Source organism: Hylaeus volcanicus, chromosome 4 (assembly GCF_026283585.1).
Source record: "Hylaeus volcanicus isolate JK05 chromosome 4, UHH_iyHylVolc1.0_haploid, whole genome shotgun sequence".
NCBI classification, from domain to species: domain Eukaryota; kingdom Metazoa; phylum Arthropoda; class Insecta; order Hymenoptera; family Colletidae; genus Hylaeus; species Hylaeus volcanicus.
The window spans coordinates 616,320-635,055 of record NC_071979.1 but is presented as its reverse complement, the minus strand read 5'-3'; the positions used below and the strand labels follow the sequence as shown (position 1 = coordinate 635,055).

At 43.5% G+C, this 18,736-nt stretch overlaps 2 protein-coding genes across 9 annotated transcripts in view; both read left to right on the top strand.

The window, feature by feature from the left end:
• Positions 1-3,326: 3,326 nt before the first annotated feature.
• On the top strand, positions 3,327-5,459 carry LOC128875066 (uncharacterized). The gene is made up of 2 exons (XM_054120390.1): positions 3,327-4,474; positions 4,535-5,459. The coding sequence occupies exons 1-2, from the start codon at positions 3,327-3,329 to the stop codon at positions 5,457-5,459; spliced, it is 2,073 nt and encodes a 690-aa protein (XP_053976365.1).
• A 10,858-nt stretch (positions 5,460-16,317) lies between these two features.
• Positions 16,318-18,736, top strand: part of LOC128875534 (dnaJ homolog subfamily C member 5) — a 132,792-nt gene continuing 130,373 nt past the window's right edge. The window contains exons 1-2 of one of the 8 annotated variants that reach the window (XM_054121174.1): positions 16,318-17,156; positions 18,060-18,198. In XM_054121174.1, the coding sequence (XP_053977149.1) occupies positions 17,137-17,156; positions 18,060-18,198 (159 nt within the window). In that variant the 5' untranslated portion in view covers positions 16,318-17,136. The remainder of the gene's footprint in view (positions 17,157-18,059; positions 18,199-18,736) is intronic. The other 7 variants (XM_054121179.1, XM_054121181.1, XM_054121175.1 and 4 more) reach the window with 7 other exon arrangements.

Genomic DNA, 18,736 nt, shown 5'->3' with positions numbered 1-18,736 from the left:
TGCAGCGCTCTGTAATCCGACAAAATCTGGCCCGAAATATGGGTTAGGCACAATTTCAAATACATTTGCGCCTTTTATATTTTGTTTCCCCTTATCTTCTATTATTCCGGCGTCCCTTGCGGTGCTTGTTTGCTATATCTAGAGACGCGGTAGCGTCTCGACGCCAAGTACATGAAAAAATAGCCTCCCCGTATATGTATGCCTGGCGCTGGCGCTACCGCGTATCTTTACAGAAGAGCAGTTCAATTCCAACCTAATCTGAATCTTCTGTCATTAATATCTCGTCACGCCTGCTGTATTTCCTAAATCTAAAGGCATTTTTCTGATGTAAATCGCACATAAGCTTTCGAATAAAACCAAAATCAATAAAATCGGTCCACGAACAACATAGAAATCGTAATATCATGTCATGATTTTTCCAGAAACGGTAGGCAGTAGGCAGTCTTGTTGTTCTTATTCTGATTCTTCAAGGAATTTTTCAACTCTTAGAGCTCTTTCACACGACGATACGCGTATCGCAATACGCGTATGCGATACGTATCTGCTAGCAAGATACTTATGCGATACTGTATCCAACTAATTTCGTAGCTCGGTGTTGATCATTTGTTTTTCAGTTAAACATATCTTCTCGTTTGAGAAACACGCATTCTTAGTTAGTGAAAACCTTTCTGAAATAATGGATGAGATTGAAGCTTTATCTATTTGGTTTCTACATAAAAAAGCTACTAAAAGGAGAAAAGTTAAGAGAAAATATTGGGTTCATCCTATTAATAATATAAGAGAAGAAACGGGAGCTTTTCATATTTTATTCGAAGAACATTGTAACGATCCATGTAAATTCTTCAATTATTATGTCTAACATTTTTTATGAGGAAGGTGAACGAATTCGACGATACTGCGCAGCGTCGTGTGAATGCTCGCATCTATTTCAATGTTTCGTCGGCCGCTCCGACGCAGAAAAAGTTGCCGGCGGCCGACCAACCGCGGATACCGAAAATCAATATCGCGATACTGTATGTCGCGAGAATCGCCGTCTGAACGCTTCCATAACATTATGTGTTTCATCGGTATCCTGCATACGTGTATCGCGATACGCGTATCGTCGTGTGAAAGAGCTCTTAGCCAATAGGAGCTAAGGGCGTTCGTCGATTCGTCGACTCTCGGAATCAGTCGGCAAGGCTCGTCTGCCGGAATTGTAATATGGCTGCCACTCACGCCGCTTGTTCATTTCTCACCTGTATAACCTGTCAGTTTGTATTTGTGACATTTGGACGCCGCAAGTTGAATGATTATTTTAAAGGCTACGTGTAGTGATATTGTATTGGGAAGTATATGGTTATAAGTGATCAAATATCTACTTTGTCGTTGTGGAAAGAAATATGTATATATATAAATTTGGTGTTTGAGTGTGCAGTTCATAATACAAATTTCAGTAAATGTTCATTTTGTGCAAATAAGAAACATTGTGCAATAAGAATAAGTGTTTTAATACAATAAATTATGTGTTATAAATAGTGGACCACTTTTTTTATTTTCACTTCATCATAAACATTTAATTTGCTTGCAACAAGGCTTTCTGTCACGCGTTCTGTGTACATATGAACTGTAAAAAGAAAAGGAGAGAGAGTAACAAAAGTGAATATATATATTGCATATGACATTAATTTTATTTGTAAATAATATATAGAATCCTTATTTTACTTGCAAATTAATGTAGAGCTTAAAATAAAAATACATTTGTCTTTTATTATAGTAAGCATAGAGTCTACAATATACATAATGTGTCTGAAGCCAGATATAGAAAAGAGACCAGCTTGAGTCCTTTAAGTTTCCAAAAGTATACAGAACGCATGGCAGGATGTCTCACTCCAAGACATTTAAATGTTAAAGATAAAGCGAGAAATGAAAAAAGAAATCCACTATCTGTAACGCACAATTTATCGTATTGCAATATCAGTTTCAGTCCTTAGAATTTTCAAAAGTACACACAAATCATGGCAGAAAGTTTTGTTGCAAGAAATTTAAATAATGAGAAAATGGACAGAGATCCGCTATTTGTAACACATAATTTATTGTATTACAATAATATAGAAAAAGAGAGTTTTCCCAGTAAAGTGCAAGGTGACACTGTGTAACATAATATTAAATTCGGTGCTTTTCAACTATGCGCAGCTAAAATGCTGTGTTCAACAGTGGAGACGTTCAGACCCTAATGACAACTCATGTAAACTGACTGCTCCGCACTTTGGCGGTGAAATGAAGAAGCTAAATAGTGTATCAACAAACTGAGACTGTTTAGACATTTGCCTAGATGTCCGTGGCCTGGACGTCAAATGCGTGGCGTGGCCAGGCAAAGCATTCTGAGATCATCAATACCCATACTTTCTCTCTCGCAGACTTTCACATAATTTGTCAATTTAAAATTTTGACAATATGAGTACATTTTCATTATTTTACATTTTCAAATTTCTAGTTAATAAAATAATAGCTAATAAAATTGGTTTTTTATTTTTCAACTACGGCGCACCACACTCAAAATTATGAATAAAATGTAGGATAATAATAATAATAATAATCCGCGCACCTGGCCTGGGCGACCAGGTCAGGCGGGGAGGTGATACCCCGACGCGGCGCGTCCCCAGGTGGCGGTTAGGGGAACGCTCGCCACGTACTCTTCGGAGTGCGTGGAGGGTAGGAGTGAAATAAAATAGCTCCCGCGGACCAAACACTAGGGGAGGAAACCCCGAATCAAAAACCAAACATGGAGAAGTCATATAGAGAGGAGAGATCTACGGTGCAGGGGGTCGGATCCCCAGTACCGGCGTCCGTCAAGGGGTGAGCAAGCGGGCCCCGGGACGTCGTTATCTGACGACCGCAGTGCTATGCAGGTTGACCACTTGGCCTGCGTAGCATTAAATGCTACAAGTGAAGGGACGAACGTCTCCGGATCCGTTTGGAGGACGAGACAGACGTCCACATCGTCGGACGGTGGCCGCCGGAGGTGACGCGGCACGGATGATAATCCATTCGTGCCGCCTCGGAGCCCTGTCCGTCAGGAAGTGGCCGCGGTATCTCCCCAACTCGGCGGGGGAGATGCCGTGACACAAAGTGTTCCGGGCCAGGTATCTCCGCTGCGGAAACCTGGCGTTCGTGGGCCAGGCAATGGGGCCGGTTCTGAACGCGCCGATGCCAACGACCACGGTGTTGGGGACCGGGCGTTTAGAACTTTGGCGACCCTCGAGCGAGCGGAGAGCTTGCAAATAGCGGCAATGAAAACCGTCCTTGATGTCATGCGACAGGCATCTCTCAAACAGAGGAATGTCAGCATGGACATCAAGGACGGAATGCAGAAGCTGGCGGAGGCGGTGGACGCACTGGGCCATGGGCTAGTGGAGAGACAGCGTGTCCTCCACATGCTGCAGGCCCTCGGCACGCTCACTGCGCCGCCAGGCGGGAACACACCCGCTCCTCGAACACGGCCTGATCGGAAACGAGACAGGGCCGTGGTTTCCAGCCCAGAGGAAGAGGCTGCCAGGGCGAAAAAGAAGCCGGCCGTGGACCAAGAAAAATGGTCCACGGCGGTGGGGAGAAAGAAGAGGGCGGACAAACCGTCTGATCCTCCACTCCCACGTCCAAAGCCGCGGAGAGGCGAGAAGGCACCGAAGAACTCTGCTACTCCAAAGGAGCAGCGTGCCGTCGACGAAAGGCGAAAGAAGAAGAGGAGGAGAAGGCGCCGTCGCCCTAAAACTAGGCGGACGGCTGTCCTTCTAAAGCCGGCCGAGGGCGCGACGTACGCGTCCATTGTGGGCGCGATACGTCGCCTGGTCCGGCCGGAGGAAGCGGACACGGAGGTCCGCCAAATAAGGAGGACGCGGGAAGGGGCCGTCCTTCTGGAGCTTGGGCGATGTGGGGACAGCGCCAGGTTCCAGTCCGCGCTCCGGACGGCGGTGGGGGACACCGCGGCAGTACGGGGCCTGAAACCCCGCGCGACGATCGAAATCCTCGATCTTGATTGCGTCACGACCTCAGGAGAGGTCATGGACGCGGTCGCGCGGGTGACAGGGGAGTCGCCGGAGGAAATCCGCGTCTCCGTTCTCGCGACGAACCACCGAGAGCTGCGGAAGGCCGTGGTGGAGCTTGGCGAAGGAGCTGCCGTTAAGCTCCTGGCCGCCGCCAAGCTCAAGATCGGCTGGGTCAATTGCCGCATCCGGCGCTGGACGGAGGTTCAGCGTTGCTTCCGGTGCCTGGGCTACGGACACACTCGTAGAGAGTGTAAAGGCCCGGACCGGAGCAACGCTTGCCGCAGGCGCGGCAAGGATGGCCACAAGGCGGCGGCGTGCGAGGCCACCCCCCACTGTCATTTGTGTGCGGGGATAAAGGACGCGACGACGGACCACTACGCGGGCTCGGGGAAGTGCCGGATCTTCCGGGAGATCCTCGCCGCGAAGAAGGGTAAGCCCTCTTCGCGGCCACGGTAAGCATCCTCCAGGGAAACCTGAACCGGTGTCGACTTGCCGATGACTTGATAACGCAGCTCGCTATGGAGAAGCGAGCTGCGGTCGTCATCGCAAGTGAGCAGTACCGCGATCGGGACCACCTGGTTCAGGGATGATCTCGGCACCGCGGCAGTGTGGATCACGGATCCACGGAGAGTCCGTATAGACTCTCACGGGGCTGCCGCGGGACACGTCTGGGTCACCAGCGGTGTCCTCACGTACGTCAGCTGCTATCTGTCCCCGAATGATAGCATCTCCGAATTTCGGGGAAAGCTCGACGTGCTGGAGGACACCCTACGCGACAAGTCCGGTGGGCTTGTCGTGGCTGGTGACTTCAACGCCCGAGCCTGCGAGTGGGGGATGCCTCGCACCGACACGAGGGGAAGGTTGGTGGTCGAGATGGCCTCAAGACTGGGACTCGTCGTGTTGAACGTGGGGTCAACGCCGACGTATCGACGCCCTGGATTCGGAGACTCGATACCGGATGTCACCCTGGTGTCTGAGGATCTGGTCCAAAGAGCGGCGAACTGGAGGGTGATTGGTGATTTCACCGGTAGCGATCATAGCTACATCACCCCCCAGTTGATCGGCGAGCGGCAAGCGCGGCCTCCGGGGATTAGACGCCCGAGAGGATACGTCACCTCTCGCCTGGATGAGGATAGGCTCTACGCCACTCTCCGGGCGGGCGTGGAGGCCGTGCCGCAGACCCCGCGTGACCCGTCCGATAGAGCGGGTGCCGAAGCCATCGTGCGCGGCACCCTTAACCTCATCCGACGGGCATGCGACGAGTCAATGCCAAGGAGGAGGCCATTCTCCGGCCGGCGGCAGGCGTACTGGTGGACCGACCAGATCGCCTCCCTCAGGAGAGAAGCCCTGAGGCTCCGGCGACGAGCTCAACGAGCTCGAAGTCGACCGGAGGCCGCCGCGCTTCGGAGGACTACAAGGCGGCCAAGAAAGCCTTAACTCGTGCGATCAAGCAGAGTAAAGCGCGGTGTTGGCGCGATCTCTGCGACGACCTTAACCGAGATCCGTTCGGCGACGGTTACAAACTCGTCACCCGAAGACTCGGTGGGTTGTCCGCGAGCCCGGAACTGGACGCGACCACGATGCGGAGCATTAGGTCTAAGGTCTTTCGGACCACCAGTACGGCTTCCGAAAAGGGAGGTCCACCGTGAACGCGATCTCCCGCGTGGTAGACGCTGTACGCATCGCCGACACGGCTTGCCACGCCGCGAGACCCGTCGTCCTGTTGGTGACGCTGGACGTACGGAACGCGTTCAACACGGCACGGTGGACAGACATGTTGGAGGCGTTGGAAACAACGTTTCGGCTCCCGGAGTATCTGCTGTCAGTGATGGCGGATTATCTTCGGGACCGAAAGCTGTTGTACGAGACGTCGGACGGGCTCCGTGAACGATCGATCACTGCGGGTGCTGCGCAGGGATCGGTCATGGGGCCCGACCTGTGGAACGTCATGTACGACAGCCTCCTCCGCATGGGTATGCCAGAGGATTCGTTCCTCGTCGGCTATGCTGACGACGTCGCCGTGGTCATCATGGCGCGGACCGCCGAGCTGGCTCAGCTCAAGCTGAACCAGGTCATGCGCCGAGTGGTGCGATGGATGGAGGACCACGGGCTGCAGCTGGCGATTCCGAAAACGGAAATCGTCATGCTGACACGCCGACGTATCCCCACCATCGTCCCGATGACTGTTGGGACCGAGACCATCCAGACCCGGAGGTCCGCGAAGTACCTGGGTGTTGCCTTGGACAACAAGCTTAGCTTCGCGGAACATATCCGGAGGGTCTCGGTCAGGGCGGCGTCGTTGGCGACAGCACTTAGCCGACTAATGGCAAACGTGGGCGGCCCGAAGCCGAGCAAGAGGAAACTCTTGCTCTCGGCAACCCAGAGCGTCCTGCTGTACGGAGCCGAAATATGGGCAGATGCCCTTCGGCTCCGTAAGTACAGAAGCTGCATGTCTGCCGTACAGCGCCAGCTGGCGCTTCGGGTGGCGTGCAGCTACAGGACCGTCTCCGAGTGCGCAGTGCAAGCGGTCGCCGGGGTAATACCCATCGACCTGCTTGCATTCGAGCGGAAGAACATCTTCCAACGCTCCTCGGAGACTGGGCGGGCCGAAGCCGTGTCCCACGAGCGCGCAGCCACGCTACGCGCATGGCAGCAACGCCGGGAGGCTACCCAGCCGGGTCGGTGGACGGCTCGGCTGATAGGGGATCTGGCCACCTGGATATCCAGGACCCATGGTGAGGTGAATTTTTACCTCACCCAGTTCCTCACAGGCCACGGGTACTTCCGTGCGTACCTGTCGAGGATGGGCAAGGTCGGATCCCCGGGATGCCGGTATTGCGACGCAGCAAGGGACGACGCGCTCCATACGTTCTTCGTGTGTGACCGCTTCGCCAGAGATAGGGTAGATCTCGGCGCCTTCGTCGGAGACGTCACCCCCGACAACATCGTGGGGGTGATGCTGCGGGGGCCGACCGAATGGGAAGCGGTCGCGTACTACGTGGAGCGTGTGCTGCGTCGCAAGAGAGAGGAGGGATGCCTGGATGATACTCCGGGCTCCCCCTAGCTTCGGTTCTATCCGACCGGTGGAGGCCCTAACGGGGCCTAGTTGCCACGCCCCCGGACTGTTGTTATGCGAAAGCAGGTCTGGTCCGGGGGGCTAACGTGGGAAGCGGGTGGTTTTTTAGTGAGTAGGAATCTCACACTACCGGACGCTGGCATCGTCCACCGGCGCTCGGTGCCTATGAAGGTTTTTCCACCCGCCCCCCGCCCCCCCAAAAAAAAAAAATATACACTTCCTGTAATTATATAATCATACTTCTGAGATTATTTCGGTACCAAACTAGTATTTTTAATGATTCTGTTGCGTTTTTTATTTTTCACAACTTGGATTTTGAATTGAAAAATCTGAAAAAATTATGAAATATGTGACGCGCTAATTGATATATTTCTGATTTTTTCCAAAATTTTCTATGCAATAGGACGAGAGAAATTGGTCAAAAACATGATTTTTGTCTTTTTTTTTTTTGCGCGCGCCGCCCCCCCCCCCTCAATCGAGATAGGCACTTGAAACTTGGCACAGATTAGTTTTTTTCGATAACCTATCGAATACATCGTTGCAGATCGAAATCGATCTAAAGGCACTTGTTCTGTTTCACACAGAATCGTTCAACCGTCTTGATCTTTCGAGAGTCTGTCGTTAACCAAATAACGACGAATCAGCTGTTCCGAAAAATCAATATATCGATTGAACGTTGACACGGCTAACCAGACAAAGACAGAATTAATATATTTCTCCTTTCACTCATGTTGAATTCATTTGTCTTAACCCATTGATAGGGTTCTCCGCATACTTGAATGCAATTCACTCGATTTCCTCCTCTTTTCTCAAGAGGGGTCAATGAAATAATCGAATCGAGCTGCAGTAGTTCAGTTTTTCATAGACCTTTAACCGAAATCGATCGAGCTCATCAGACACGGTTCTGATCAAAAAGTTTTTATGTTAAGGTAAACGGACGCGATATCAGACACGGTTCTGAATTAAAAGCACGTATCAATTGGTCGTTAGAATCATTGATATTCGGCTTATTCTGATTGTACAGCATTCAACGTAAGATTGATTGACTGATGTCGATCATCGAGACTTCGTCAACCATCTTCGTTTTCCATAATCAATCAGTCAATAATGCTGAATAATCTTTGGATTCAGCCAATTGATGTATCGAATTGTTAAAGATTGGTCAAATAGAGTTCAACACGGAACTCAACCAATCGTCACGATTTCGAAATTCATATGTCAAGAAAACGACGCGTCTAGGGCAGGAATTGTCAGATGCAGCCCTACCGATGAGTCTACTGATAATTCCGAGACGAAACGCACGCACTCCGTAAATTCGATCCATTTGAATCAATCACTCAATATTAATTTGGCGAGTGATAATCCGATTGTTTGTATCCTTTTAAAAAATTTTAGAAGTAAAAGTATGCAACAGCACTTTTGACCCCCTTATCCGGCTATACCCTTTATATACATTGTTACGTTGGTTATAAAAAACACTATCACTTTCTCCTCTTTCCTGCTTTTAAATATTAATCATTTACGAGAAAAACGCTGGCTAATTAATCTCTGAATAATTTTGTACCGATACATATTTTTGTATGTAGATGGGATCTGAAAATAACGACATTGCGCCGACGCCAACACCTGGTCCGACACCGGACCAGGATAAAAAAAAATTTGAACAGTTGAAAAAGAAAATGGTAAGTTACCCTAAATATATTTGAATTACATCGACAATCTCAAATATGTTATTTTTAAATTTTCATTCACTTTTTACAGAACAAAATATTACGCCGCCTTTGCGTTAACATGTACAAGGACAAATGGAAGAGGGGCGGAAGGGGAGGAGGAAAGGGAAGAGGAAGAGGAGGAAGAAGAGGAGGAGAATGGGGTGAAGGGAGGGAGGAAACGTATACGTGTTTCAAAGAAGTTAAAGAATAAAAAAAAATTGTAATAAATAAAAAAGTTTTTTTAAATTATTGACTTTATTTTTAGTTGTCTTGTCCTCCTCCTGTTGTAGTTATAAATTACTTTCAAATATAGGAAAGAAGAAAAATTATTGTAAATATCGACTAGACTCTGCCGAATAAGCGAGACTTTCAATATTACATTTGTGACATTTTTCTGATTACAATGATATTTACAATAATTTTTCTTCTAGCCGCTAGACCAGGCATGCACAAAACCCCGGTCGGCGGGCGCGTGCTCGTCTGGTGGCGCGAGTCGAATCCGCGTGTTCGTTCAAGGTCAGAATGCCTTCAGCAGCAGAGTGGGAAAAAGGTGAAAGTAGCGGGCAGCAAGTTAGACATAGTGGGAAGCAAGTTAGAGGAGTGGAGACGGTGCGTTGTGTGTGTAATACACAGATACAGGGAGTTACAGCGAGGAATAGCGGCGGCAAGAGCTGGTTTTTGTCTATGAGCAGTAAATTCTATCTTGTATTTTCGAACTGGTATGCATTAGTTACAGAAAGCTTTAAAAAAAAATATATATATATATTTTTTATGTATATTATATCGTACAATATAAATATTGTAGCGACAAACTCGGAATGAATTAACCACGAATCCGTATTAGAAATTATTGTATAAGTCTCATGAAAATTAAGGGACCCGTGAGGCTATTGGAAGTAAGCTTGTAGTTGTGGCAGGCGCCTCCACTCTTAGAGTCACAGTGTACCGGATCAGTGAGGAGTGGGGACCCAGCGCCCGCCGTTCACTGAGGAGTGGGGCGCCAGTGCATGCCTGCGCTAGACCCTTACTTTCAGGTATCGCGGGATCACGCAACCTATTTGTAGGCACACGGCATGCCACCGGGCGTTGCATGTGTGAGTGTGTCTCGGCACGGGTGCTTGCACCAACGATACATTGTCGTTGACGTCTCGCTTGCTTATAAAGTCTACCTTACCGATGGCATGTGTCTCCTTTGCTATGTTTCTGACTGAGTGTCTCTATGTTCAGAAACAGTTATGAGCGCTTGTAGCGACAAGTACCGGAACTATATTTTACGTGTAACATGATAATCCTGGACAGGATGCAAGGGCTTGTGTATTGTCCTATTTTTGTCTCGACAATTCAAATTTGAGACCTCTCAATAGTCGTTTCCGCTAGATAAATGTTCAAACTAGAGTGCAAGCGCTATAGCTAGTCTACTTTTGCTTTTTTCTGTCATAATTAACAATATTCAGCAGCGTATGTTAGCTCAGACAACGTGGCAGCACTGTCGCACCACCATATTGCTTCTTTTGATCGAGAAGTACTGCTGAATATTATTAATTATGACACAAAAAAGCAAAAGTAGACTACCTATAAGAGCTTGCGCTCTGGTTTGAACATTTATCTAGCGGAAACGACTATCTAGAGGTCTCAAATTTGCATTATCGAGACAAAAATAGGACAATACGGAACCCTTGCAGTTCCGTGTACGTATACAGTGGTGTGGCGCTGTGTGAGTGCGTACCAGCCCATACAAGGCACGGGAGTCCAATGTAGCATATACAGGGTGTTCCAAAAATGTTGTAACACCTTGAAAGGGGTGGTTCGGGAGGTGATTTGAAACAACTTTTTCCTTAGTGAAAATGTTGTCCGAGGCTTCGTTATGGAGATATTAAGAGAAAACCCCGACCAATCAGAGTGCGCGTATATCGTTGGAGCGGCCGCGGTAGCGAAGGCTACGAGCGAAGCGGCTGCGTCAATGTCCTTCGATGCACGTCGAGTCGCTTGTTCGCGAACGAGCTCGTAGTCTTCGCTACCGCGGCTGCTCTCCGGGCAGAGCGGTTCAGCGCTCCACGGGCACCTTACCCACGTCAGAAAATTCCCTATCACCGCATGACGCGTTCCGCAACCAGAGATGGGCAAAACCCTAGAATTCGATTAAATCTGACGTTTGCCGATATGTTTGTCTCGTTTCCTTCATTCGAAAATTTTTAAAAGAGGAAACGAGACAAACATATCTGCAAACTTCAGATTTATTCGAATTCTAGGGTTTTGCCCGTCACTGTCCGCAACAATGGCATTTAATTTAAAACAATTTGTTAATACTCACTTGCATAGCGACCGTTAACCAATATAGACGTCTATTGTAAAAGTTTGTATTTAAAGTAAAGAAATTCAATGTTTGTGTTAAATTAGTTATATTCAAACAGTTATAATAAAGTTAAGGGTGCGCAGGAGACAAACTGGCGCCACCAACGGAAAGTAGGTGAACTATTAGATAGTTTTTCCCGTTTTTCAGGCACAATAATGAAGAAAACATATAATAATTATGCATTTCGTAATCAGGGGAAGTAAATCTATCGTCACGTCAAGCGTTTTTTGGAAAAAATTGAAAAAAAAAAAATGTCTTGCCTTTGAACGTATTTTTAGCATATTTCAAAAGCGAAATTGCAAAATGTGTAACTATCTCCTGCAGCGGAATTTTATAAGGAACAGTTTAAAAAAAAAATCAGCTGGAAAGGTCGCTCTTGCGCTTCATAAAATTACAATGGTGTTGTCGCTATGATTGAGACGATTCATAATGCCAATATGGTTGCCTCAATATCGTGCTTTCCCCGCAGCGATGTCGTCGTCTTCCTTTCTGTTACCGTGTCGACCATCTAAACACGCTTTTCGACTTGGTTCGCAGGTATCGTAGTCGGCTGGGTTTTTTCGCGCACGCGCAGCGAAATCATCATCGCGATAGCATCAATGAAGTATACGCACGGCTAAAAAGGTGTATCTTAATTACCCCTGCATAATTACAAATATATTCATGATTTATGGACAAATGTAGGACAATATATAAAGACAATATATAAATAATAAGGACAAATATATTCATGATTTCGCGCTTATAGCCACAATAGCTATAGTACCCCACACCTGTTACCCTGGATACGACTGTTAACGGTCATTCTGGCAGTACATGGGCGAAAAAACCTGGCCCAGCTGGTATCATTGATCGTAGTATTGTACATAAGATATCGCTGGTTCGATCCCAAGCTGCTGTGTATTTTATTTATTCTTATTTTATACTTTGTTCGGTTGCCGAACATCTTGTATAATTTATAAAAAAAAAAAAATTTTTGATATAAGAGGTAATATGAAATATAAAATACAAACAAATAGCCGAATACTTTCCTGTTTCGCTGTATGTATATCGTGTTTGGTCTTATTGTGATCATAAAAATCTTACAAATACATTAGAAAAAGTTAGATTTAAAAAAATTAATAAATAAAAGAGTTTTATTGTTACATTAGTATTGTCTCGCGCCCACCGATATGTTTTGGCTTCTAGCTTCGTGCCTTGGATCTCTCTCTCTCTCCTCTCTCTTTCGCTTTCCTCTCTCTGTCTCTTTCTATGTTCGCGCTCGGCTGGAGCCGCATGTAAACTTAGAATCGACACCTCGGCTGGTTATTATACTGTGGCGTTCGCATATCGACCGTCCAAACCACGGACATATTTTTTCCTTATAATGAGTTGAAGACAGATGTAGTATTTGTATATTCGAACGTCACCCTATATCTTAGACTGAGAAGCGTTTAGCAAGTAAGAGAGAACCTAAGCGATAACAGCTACGGGTGCGGAGAGAGCGATCTACTTCTTGCTACATTATGTGCCCCTGATACGACCACGGTATGATCGCGGCTTATTCACTATCGTGAACCGCGGATTCGGTTGCTTTATCGCGATGCACGAAAATACAACGGATCTCCTAGATGTTAAGTCGCAGCTACAGGTTCCGTACAATTCTCGGTACTCGTTACCATCCACCGATGGGCGGCCAGATCTAATGAGGCCTTGCATCTTTCGACGAATTCAAGCGTAGCATCAGCTAAGGAACCGTCGGCAGTGGCTATCGTTGGTGTCAGTCACCAAAAACCGATAAGGGGTAGACTAAACACCTAGGAATGATTTCGGGCAAGATGTTATTGCTAACGCCATGGGAAGAAATCAACCACCACCCATGAATTTTTAATAAACCACGTGATATGATTTTTTCTCCTTCCTTCGGACCAAAGGTCCCGAATTAGGGGTATAAGTACGCCCGCAATTCAGGGGCTCGATATAGTTGCCGTTCGAAATTTCAAGTATATAATTGTCGTACTAGATAGTCGTCGCGAGTTATCCAAAATCATAGCCATTGTCGAGTCGAATCAGACATCAAGTTTTATTGCGAAGCTAAGGTAGTGAATCTTTTTTTTATTCAAACTGTAATTAATTGTAATTGCTATAATAAAAGACCGTGCGCGGGTCTTAATAAACAGTAACGTAATTTAACAAATTCACATGTTGCAATTATTTTTTTTTCCCTTAATCATTCGACGCGTTCGGAGAGAGAGAAAGGAATGAATTATAGTTAAACCAACTATCTTTTTGATTTATGATCGAGGCGTCGAAGCCGGTCATTTAGAAATCTTAAAGATAGAAACATTGCTCGGCCGTGGGTTTCTTTTCCGTCATCGTACTCAGGTTCCAAGTCACTTTCGTGCTTGCTGTAAGGGTTGATCGAGGCGTCGAAGCCGGTTTTCCCAAACAGTAGCCACGGATTTGATTAACGCGGCTTCTTTTCGATCCAAGGCAGAGCAGATATTTCGATCAGGGTCGAGGCGTCGAAACTGGCTTTGAAAGGAATAGACGCAAAACCAGCGGTCGTAAAGGGTTGCACGCGCTCGATAACGATTGACGGGACAGGAGATTCATCCCCGATTAAAACTACTATAAATTCCAATTTTTCCCTCTCAGTAGATGAGAAACATCGAAAAGGTACGAAAATACCGGTCGGTCAAACGCGAGCAGATTCGTCGGTTGCTAAAAGACTACGTGCGATCAGCACAAACGGAAAAACTTCCGATCGGGTGCGTAGTGAAGCCGCGAGTGGTGAGAAACAAACTTTTAAAAACACCAGCAGCATCAACAGCACCAGCATCAGTCTCAGCACCAACATCAGCATCAGTACCAGCACCAACCCCAGCACCGATACCTTGGAGGCTCACCCCACTAACCATCCCCGGGGCACGTGAGGCTGAGTGGACCATTCCACCAAACGACCCGCGGTGGGAACACTACATTCAAAAGGTGCACGAGCTCACCAAGTAGTAAGTCCGAAAACTTAAAATATTCTAATAAATAGTAATCGCGAGGGTGAACTCAATACGGATCAGGATCCCGTCCAGACGCGAGTCGTTTAAGAGGGGCGTGGGACAAAAGGCAAGTATCATTTGATCGAAACGGGCGACAGATTTTCAAATCTGAAATCCGGGACGTGACAATACCTACATACATTGTGTGTGTAACCAAATGTTTCGATCAGCTTCGAATCCGTCCAAAATTTGAAAGCGTCGACGAAGTAGAAAGAGACAGTTTGATGAAGAAAAAGAAAGACTGACAAGGGAACGGGCCCAGATATGACACTAATTTTTTGATGAGCCTTTGCACAGTGGAAAACTGAAGCGAATGATATTCAGTTTTGGGGGCACACGATTTATAATTTACGTGATATTCAACATTGAAGTTATTATTGCTGCTTACTTGATGAATTATAAGCGACTTTGTCAATAGCGAATTCGGCATAGTCAGTAAAACATCAACATAATAATTCCTCCTCTGTCGCGAGTTCAAGTTCCGTTGAAACATTCTTACACTATTCTTTTTTTTCACTTTCTTTTAAAAATACATTCGGTAAATATGACTTATTTATAACTAATGTTCGGATATATTTTTTAAAACAAACAATTTCCATTTTGAATGTATGATGTACATGAACTTGGGTGATAATTTTCGAAAAAGCAGTGGAAACAAAAATTTTAATTACCATGTACATCGAATGAATGCTTCAGATTCACAACTGCAAAATTGTTTATTTAATTCTACTGAGAATACCGCTTGATTTACGTTAATGAAATGTACTCGATTTTTTAATAGGCATGATGCGTACCAAGCATATCTATGTAGAATAGAGATAAATATATTGAAATTCATTATACAAATAGAAACAAGTACAGCAATATCTCGAAATAAGTAACTCGATCGGGACCGGCGAGTTGCTTATTTCGAAACAGGTATGGTATTCGGCTTGACCGTTCTCGAGCGTGACGAGAAGGAACCCGTAAAGACAAAAAAAAAGGGGGTTCGGTGTAGCGGCAAACTATAAAATGAGCGCTCGAGCACGGGTGTTATATTTTGTAGAATGATAGAAGATAACATGATTTCTCATTTTAACACTAGTAAAATCGAACGAATGGAATTAGTATTCCGGAGAATACACACGCCAGAGAAAGAGAAAACATTACGCACATTCTATCCTCTTTACACTTGGATTCTGTGCTATCGATGACTATTTCTTCAAAACAACTTGCTCGCACAGAATCACTATCCATTTTCAAACTTTCAAACCTTTCTTCATGTGACTGTCACGATAAAACGAAATAAACTTACGACAAAACATAAAAATCGTTGTAAAGACTTACTCACTTACGGCAAGTAGGTATTCCGGCATGATATGTTACGTTAAAAATTAATTTTAACTTTAAAATATGCGTAAGGTAATATATAATATACAATATATAGTACATAATATACAAAAAGTATATTTCTGATAGAAAGTTGAAAAAAAAACATCAATCGGGATTCGTACCCGGGTCAGCAGCGTTACAACCTAATACCCTACTAATGTATTCAACGAACCTTGCTAGATGCTTTTATTGTACATCGACAACAAACGCCCATTCTGAAAAAAGCCAAAATGATTTTGCAGTACTACATGCGTACTACGACCCCCATAGGGTGTCGTTGCAAAAGCGATTGCAACATCCGTGCCTTCCCTTTGTTAGTGTGCTTTTTCTTTATATAATTACGTATATTCAAAAATAATGTTCATAAACGTTTAACCTTTTCTATTATACAATATTTTTTACATTGCATACTATCATTACATTCCACAAGTAACAATTAGTACTTTATTATTTTCGTACCATATTATAAATATCATATCAGTTTTTTATTATTTACTACTTTGAAATTATCGTAACAGACTATTCTGTACCAATTAATTGCAATGCAATATAAACAACCTTAACATATACATGACGTTTCTTAACAATATAATATTGAATATATATATATATATATACATATGCAAAAAAGTAAAATATATAAGCTCGAGCGCTTCATACTTTTAGTACGAACCATGCTGAAAGGCATTTTTAGATTATCGGCATACCAGCAGCAGGAGAGACGACAGCAGCGCTATGGTGTGCTGTGGTGGAGAGCGTGAAACTCAAGCCATTGTGCAAGCGCATCAGTCTTCTCGATTTCATAACGACAACACCATTGTAATTTTATGAGGCGAGGAAGGGTCCTTTCCGGCTGATTTTTTTTTTAAACTGTTCCTTATAAAATACCGTTGCGGGGGACAGTTACACATTTTGCAATTTCGCTTTTGAAACTTGCTAAAAATACGTTCAAAGACAAGAAATTTTTTTTTTTTAATTTTTTCCAAAAAACGCGTGACGAGACGATAGATTTACTTCCCCTGATTACGAAATGCATAATTATTGTATGTTTTTTTCATTATTGTGCCTGAAAAACGGGAAAAACTATCTAGTAGTTCACCTACTTTCCGTTGGTGGCGCCAGTTTGTCTCCTGCGCACCCTTAATTTATCTTAAATTAACTTATTCCTGGCTAAGTCGCACGCAGTTCTAATAATCTTGTCACGTGCAGCGTGAACGCCAGTAAAACCCTAAGTCCTTAAAAATAAAACCGCACGGACGCGCAACATTATACAGTCTTCATGTTTTCACCGCACATTTTCCACTGGAGAATTTTATGCTTAGTTCATGTGGTTTAGGTCTGTATTTCAGTTAGCGCCAGATTGGTGTAAGTGTGTCCACTTTTGGTACTAAAATATTGAATCACTTCCTCTGGTATCACCTGAAAGGGTATCTGCTCAAAAAGTTGCGTACATTTAATGACGGAAACCATGTACGTGTAGTCCGACAAGAAACATTTGATTACAGTTTAAATTACTAATTCTAATTTACATTTCACATAATCGAAATACGAAGTTTCCCCATTTATCATGGATAGAAGGAAAATGTCGTGAGTATTTAGCTATCACCATTCAAACATTTTTAATTTTCAAAAAATTGTCTCTTCCCCATAAACTTATTGTTTGACTCAATTGATCATCCTGATTTCTCTGTAAAAGTATATCAACATGTTTTAAACATTGAAAATACTTAACCAAATAGAGAAATTGCTAGGTTAAACCGTTTTGCTTACACTCTCATCGTTTCTTTCTTCGTCCTGCTTACGATCTTATGATTTACTTTTAGAAAATGTAACAATTCTTATGTTTAACAATTAGTAAAACATGTTTTAGAAGTATTTTTTTAGATATTAGATTAGTTTGTTAAATAGCACGTATTGGTTTAGCACAAGTTTGTAAATTATTGGCATAAGTCTATTAGTTTTTAAGAAATATGATTAACACATTCCATGTTTATTTAGTATATTTTATTTTTAAGAAACTGACCGTTATTCTGAAACATTCCAAATATTTTGTATAAACTTACGAATTATAGTGTAGGTAAAAGCTTTGTGAAAATTTTTAATTATAGAGGATGTTGCAAGATTGTCACCAACTCACTTAAAGCATTAGTTTTTTGTTTCTATCTGTTGTCCAATGATTAAAGTGAATGAATTGTACGTTATGAATGTTGTGTAAAATTCATATTAGTATCCTTGTTTTTGTCTGTTAACTGTATTATTTTAAAGAATATATACTATAATAAATATCTTTTCTATTTAATGTTGGAAAGTATAAATTAAGTGTAAATTAAGACTTATATTACTGTAGCCATCTTTTCTGAATAAATTGCTTACAAATCAAACATAAATTTATTTTTTCAAATTTAATATTAATATGCAATGAAGTAATGAAATTAAACAAAGTTACAATGAAATAATGATTAATAATCATTGATATTTTATTCATTTCAGAACTGCAGGGGACTCCCTGTATCAGATTTTACAGATACCAAAAACTGCTACTTCAGAGGAAATTAAAAGGACTTATAGGAAATTAGCATTAAAATATCATCCTGACAAAAATCCAAATAATCCAGAAGCTGCAGAAAAGGTAAATTTAATACTTTAATTACACTTTATATTCACCTCTAAAAATTCTTCAAATATCTAGCGCTCATCCTTTGAAATATCTAGAATTAATTCATTTTTCCTGCTATAGGATACTGTGAAACTTTAAATTCAATGTATAGTACAATCTTGGGTATCTGACACATATTGGAGTGGAATATTGTTGTATTAAAAAGATAGCTAGAAATAACAGTAATTAAATGTATTATGCAATTGAAAACATTAATAGCTTCTATATTTGCGTAGTATTAGTCTCAATAAAAGTGAATTAAAAGTAAAGTTAGTAATTTAATGAGAAAAGGCATTGTTTAAAATGAAAATATTCATCTTTTTAACAAAACGATTGGTTGTCAACACCAGAATTCTTCATAAAATACTCAGTTTTGTCTCTGTTCTCTTTAATGTATTAGTTAATCTGTGTTTTTTATATTGAGAAGTGGAAATATGGAACCACCCACAGAGTCAGGTTATTGAATATGACAGATTGGCAAATAGCCAGATTACTGCAATTGTACTATAGG

Coding starts and splice junctions, on each gene's coding strand:
- LOC128875066 (XM_054120390.1), top strand. CDS start 3,327: ATGGACATCAAGGACGGAATGCAGAAGCTGGCGGAGGCGGTGGACGCA. Junction 4,475..4,534: donor AAGCCCTCTTCGCGGCCACG/GTAAGCATCCTC, acceptor TTGATAACGCAG/CTCGCTATGGAGAAGCGAGC.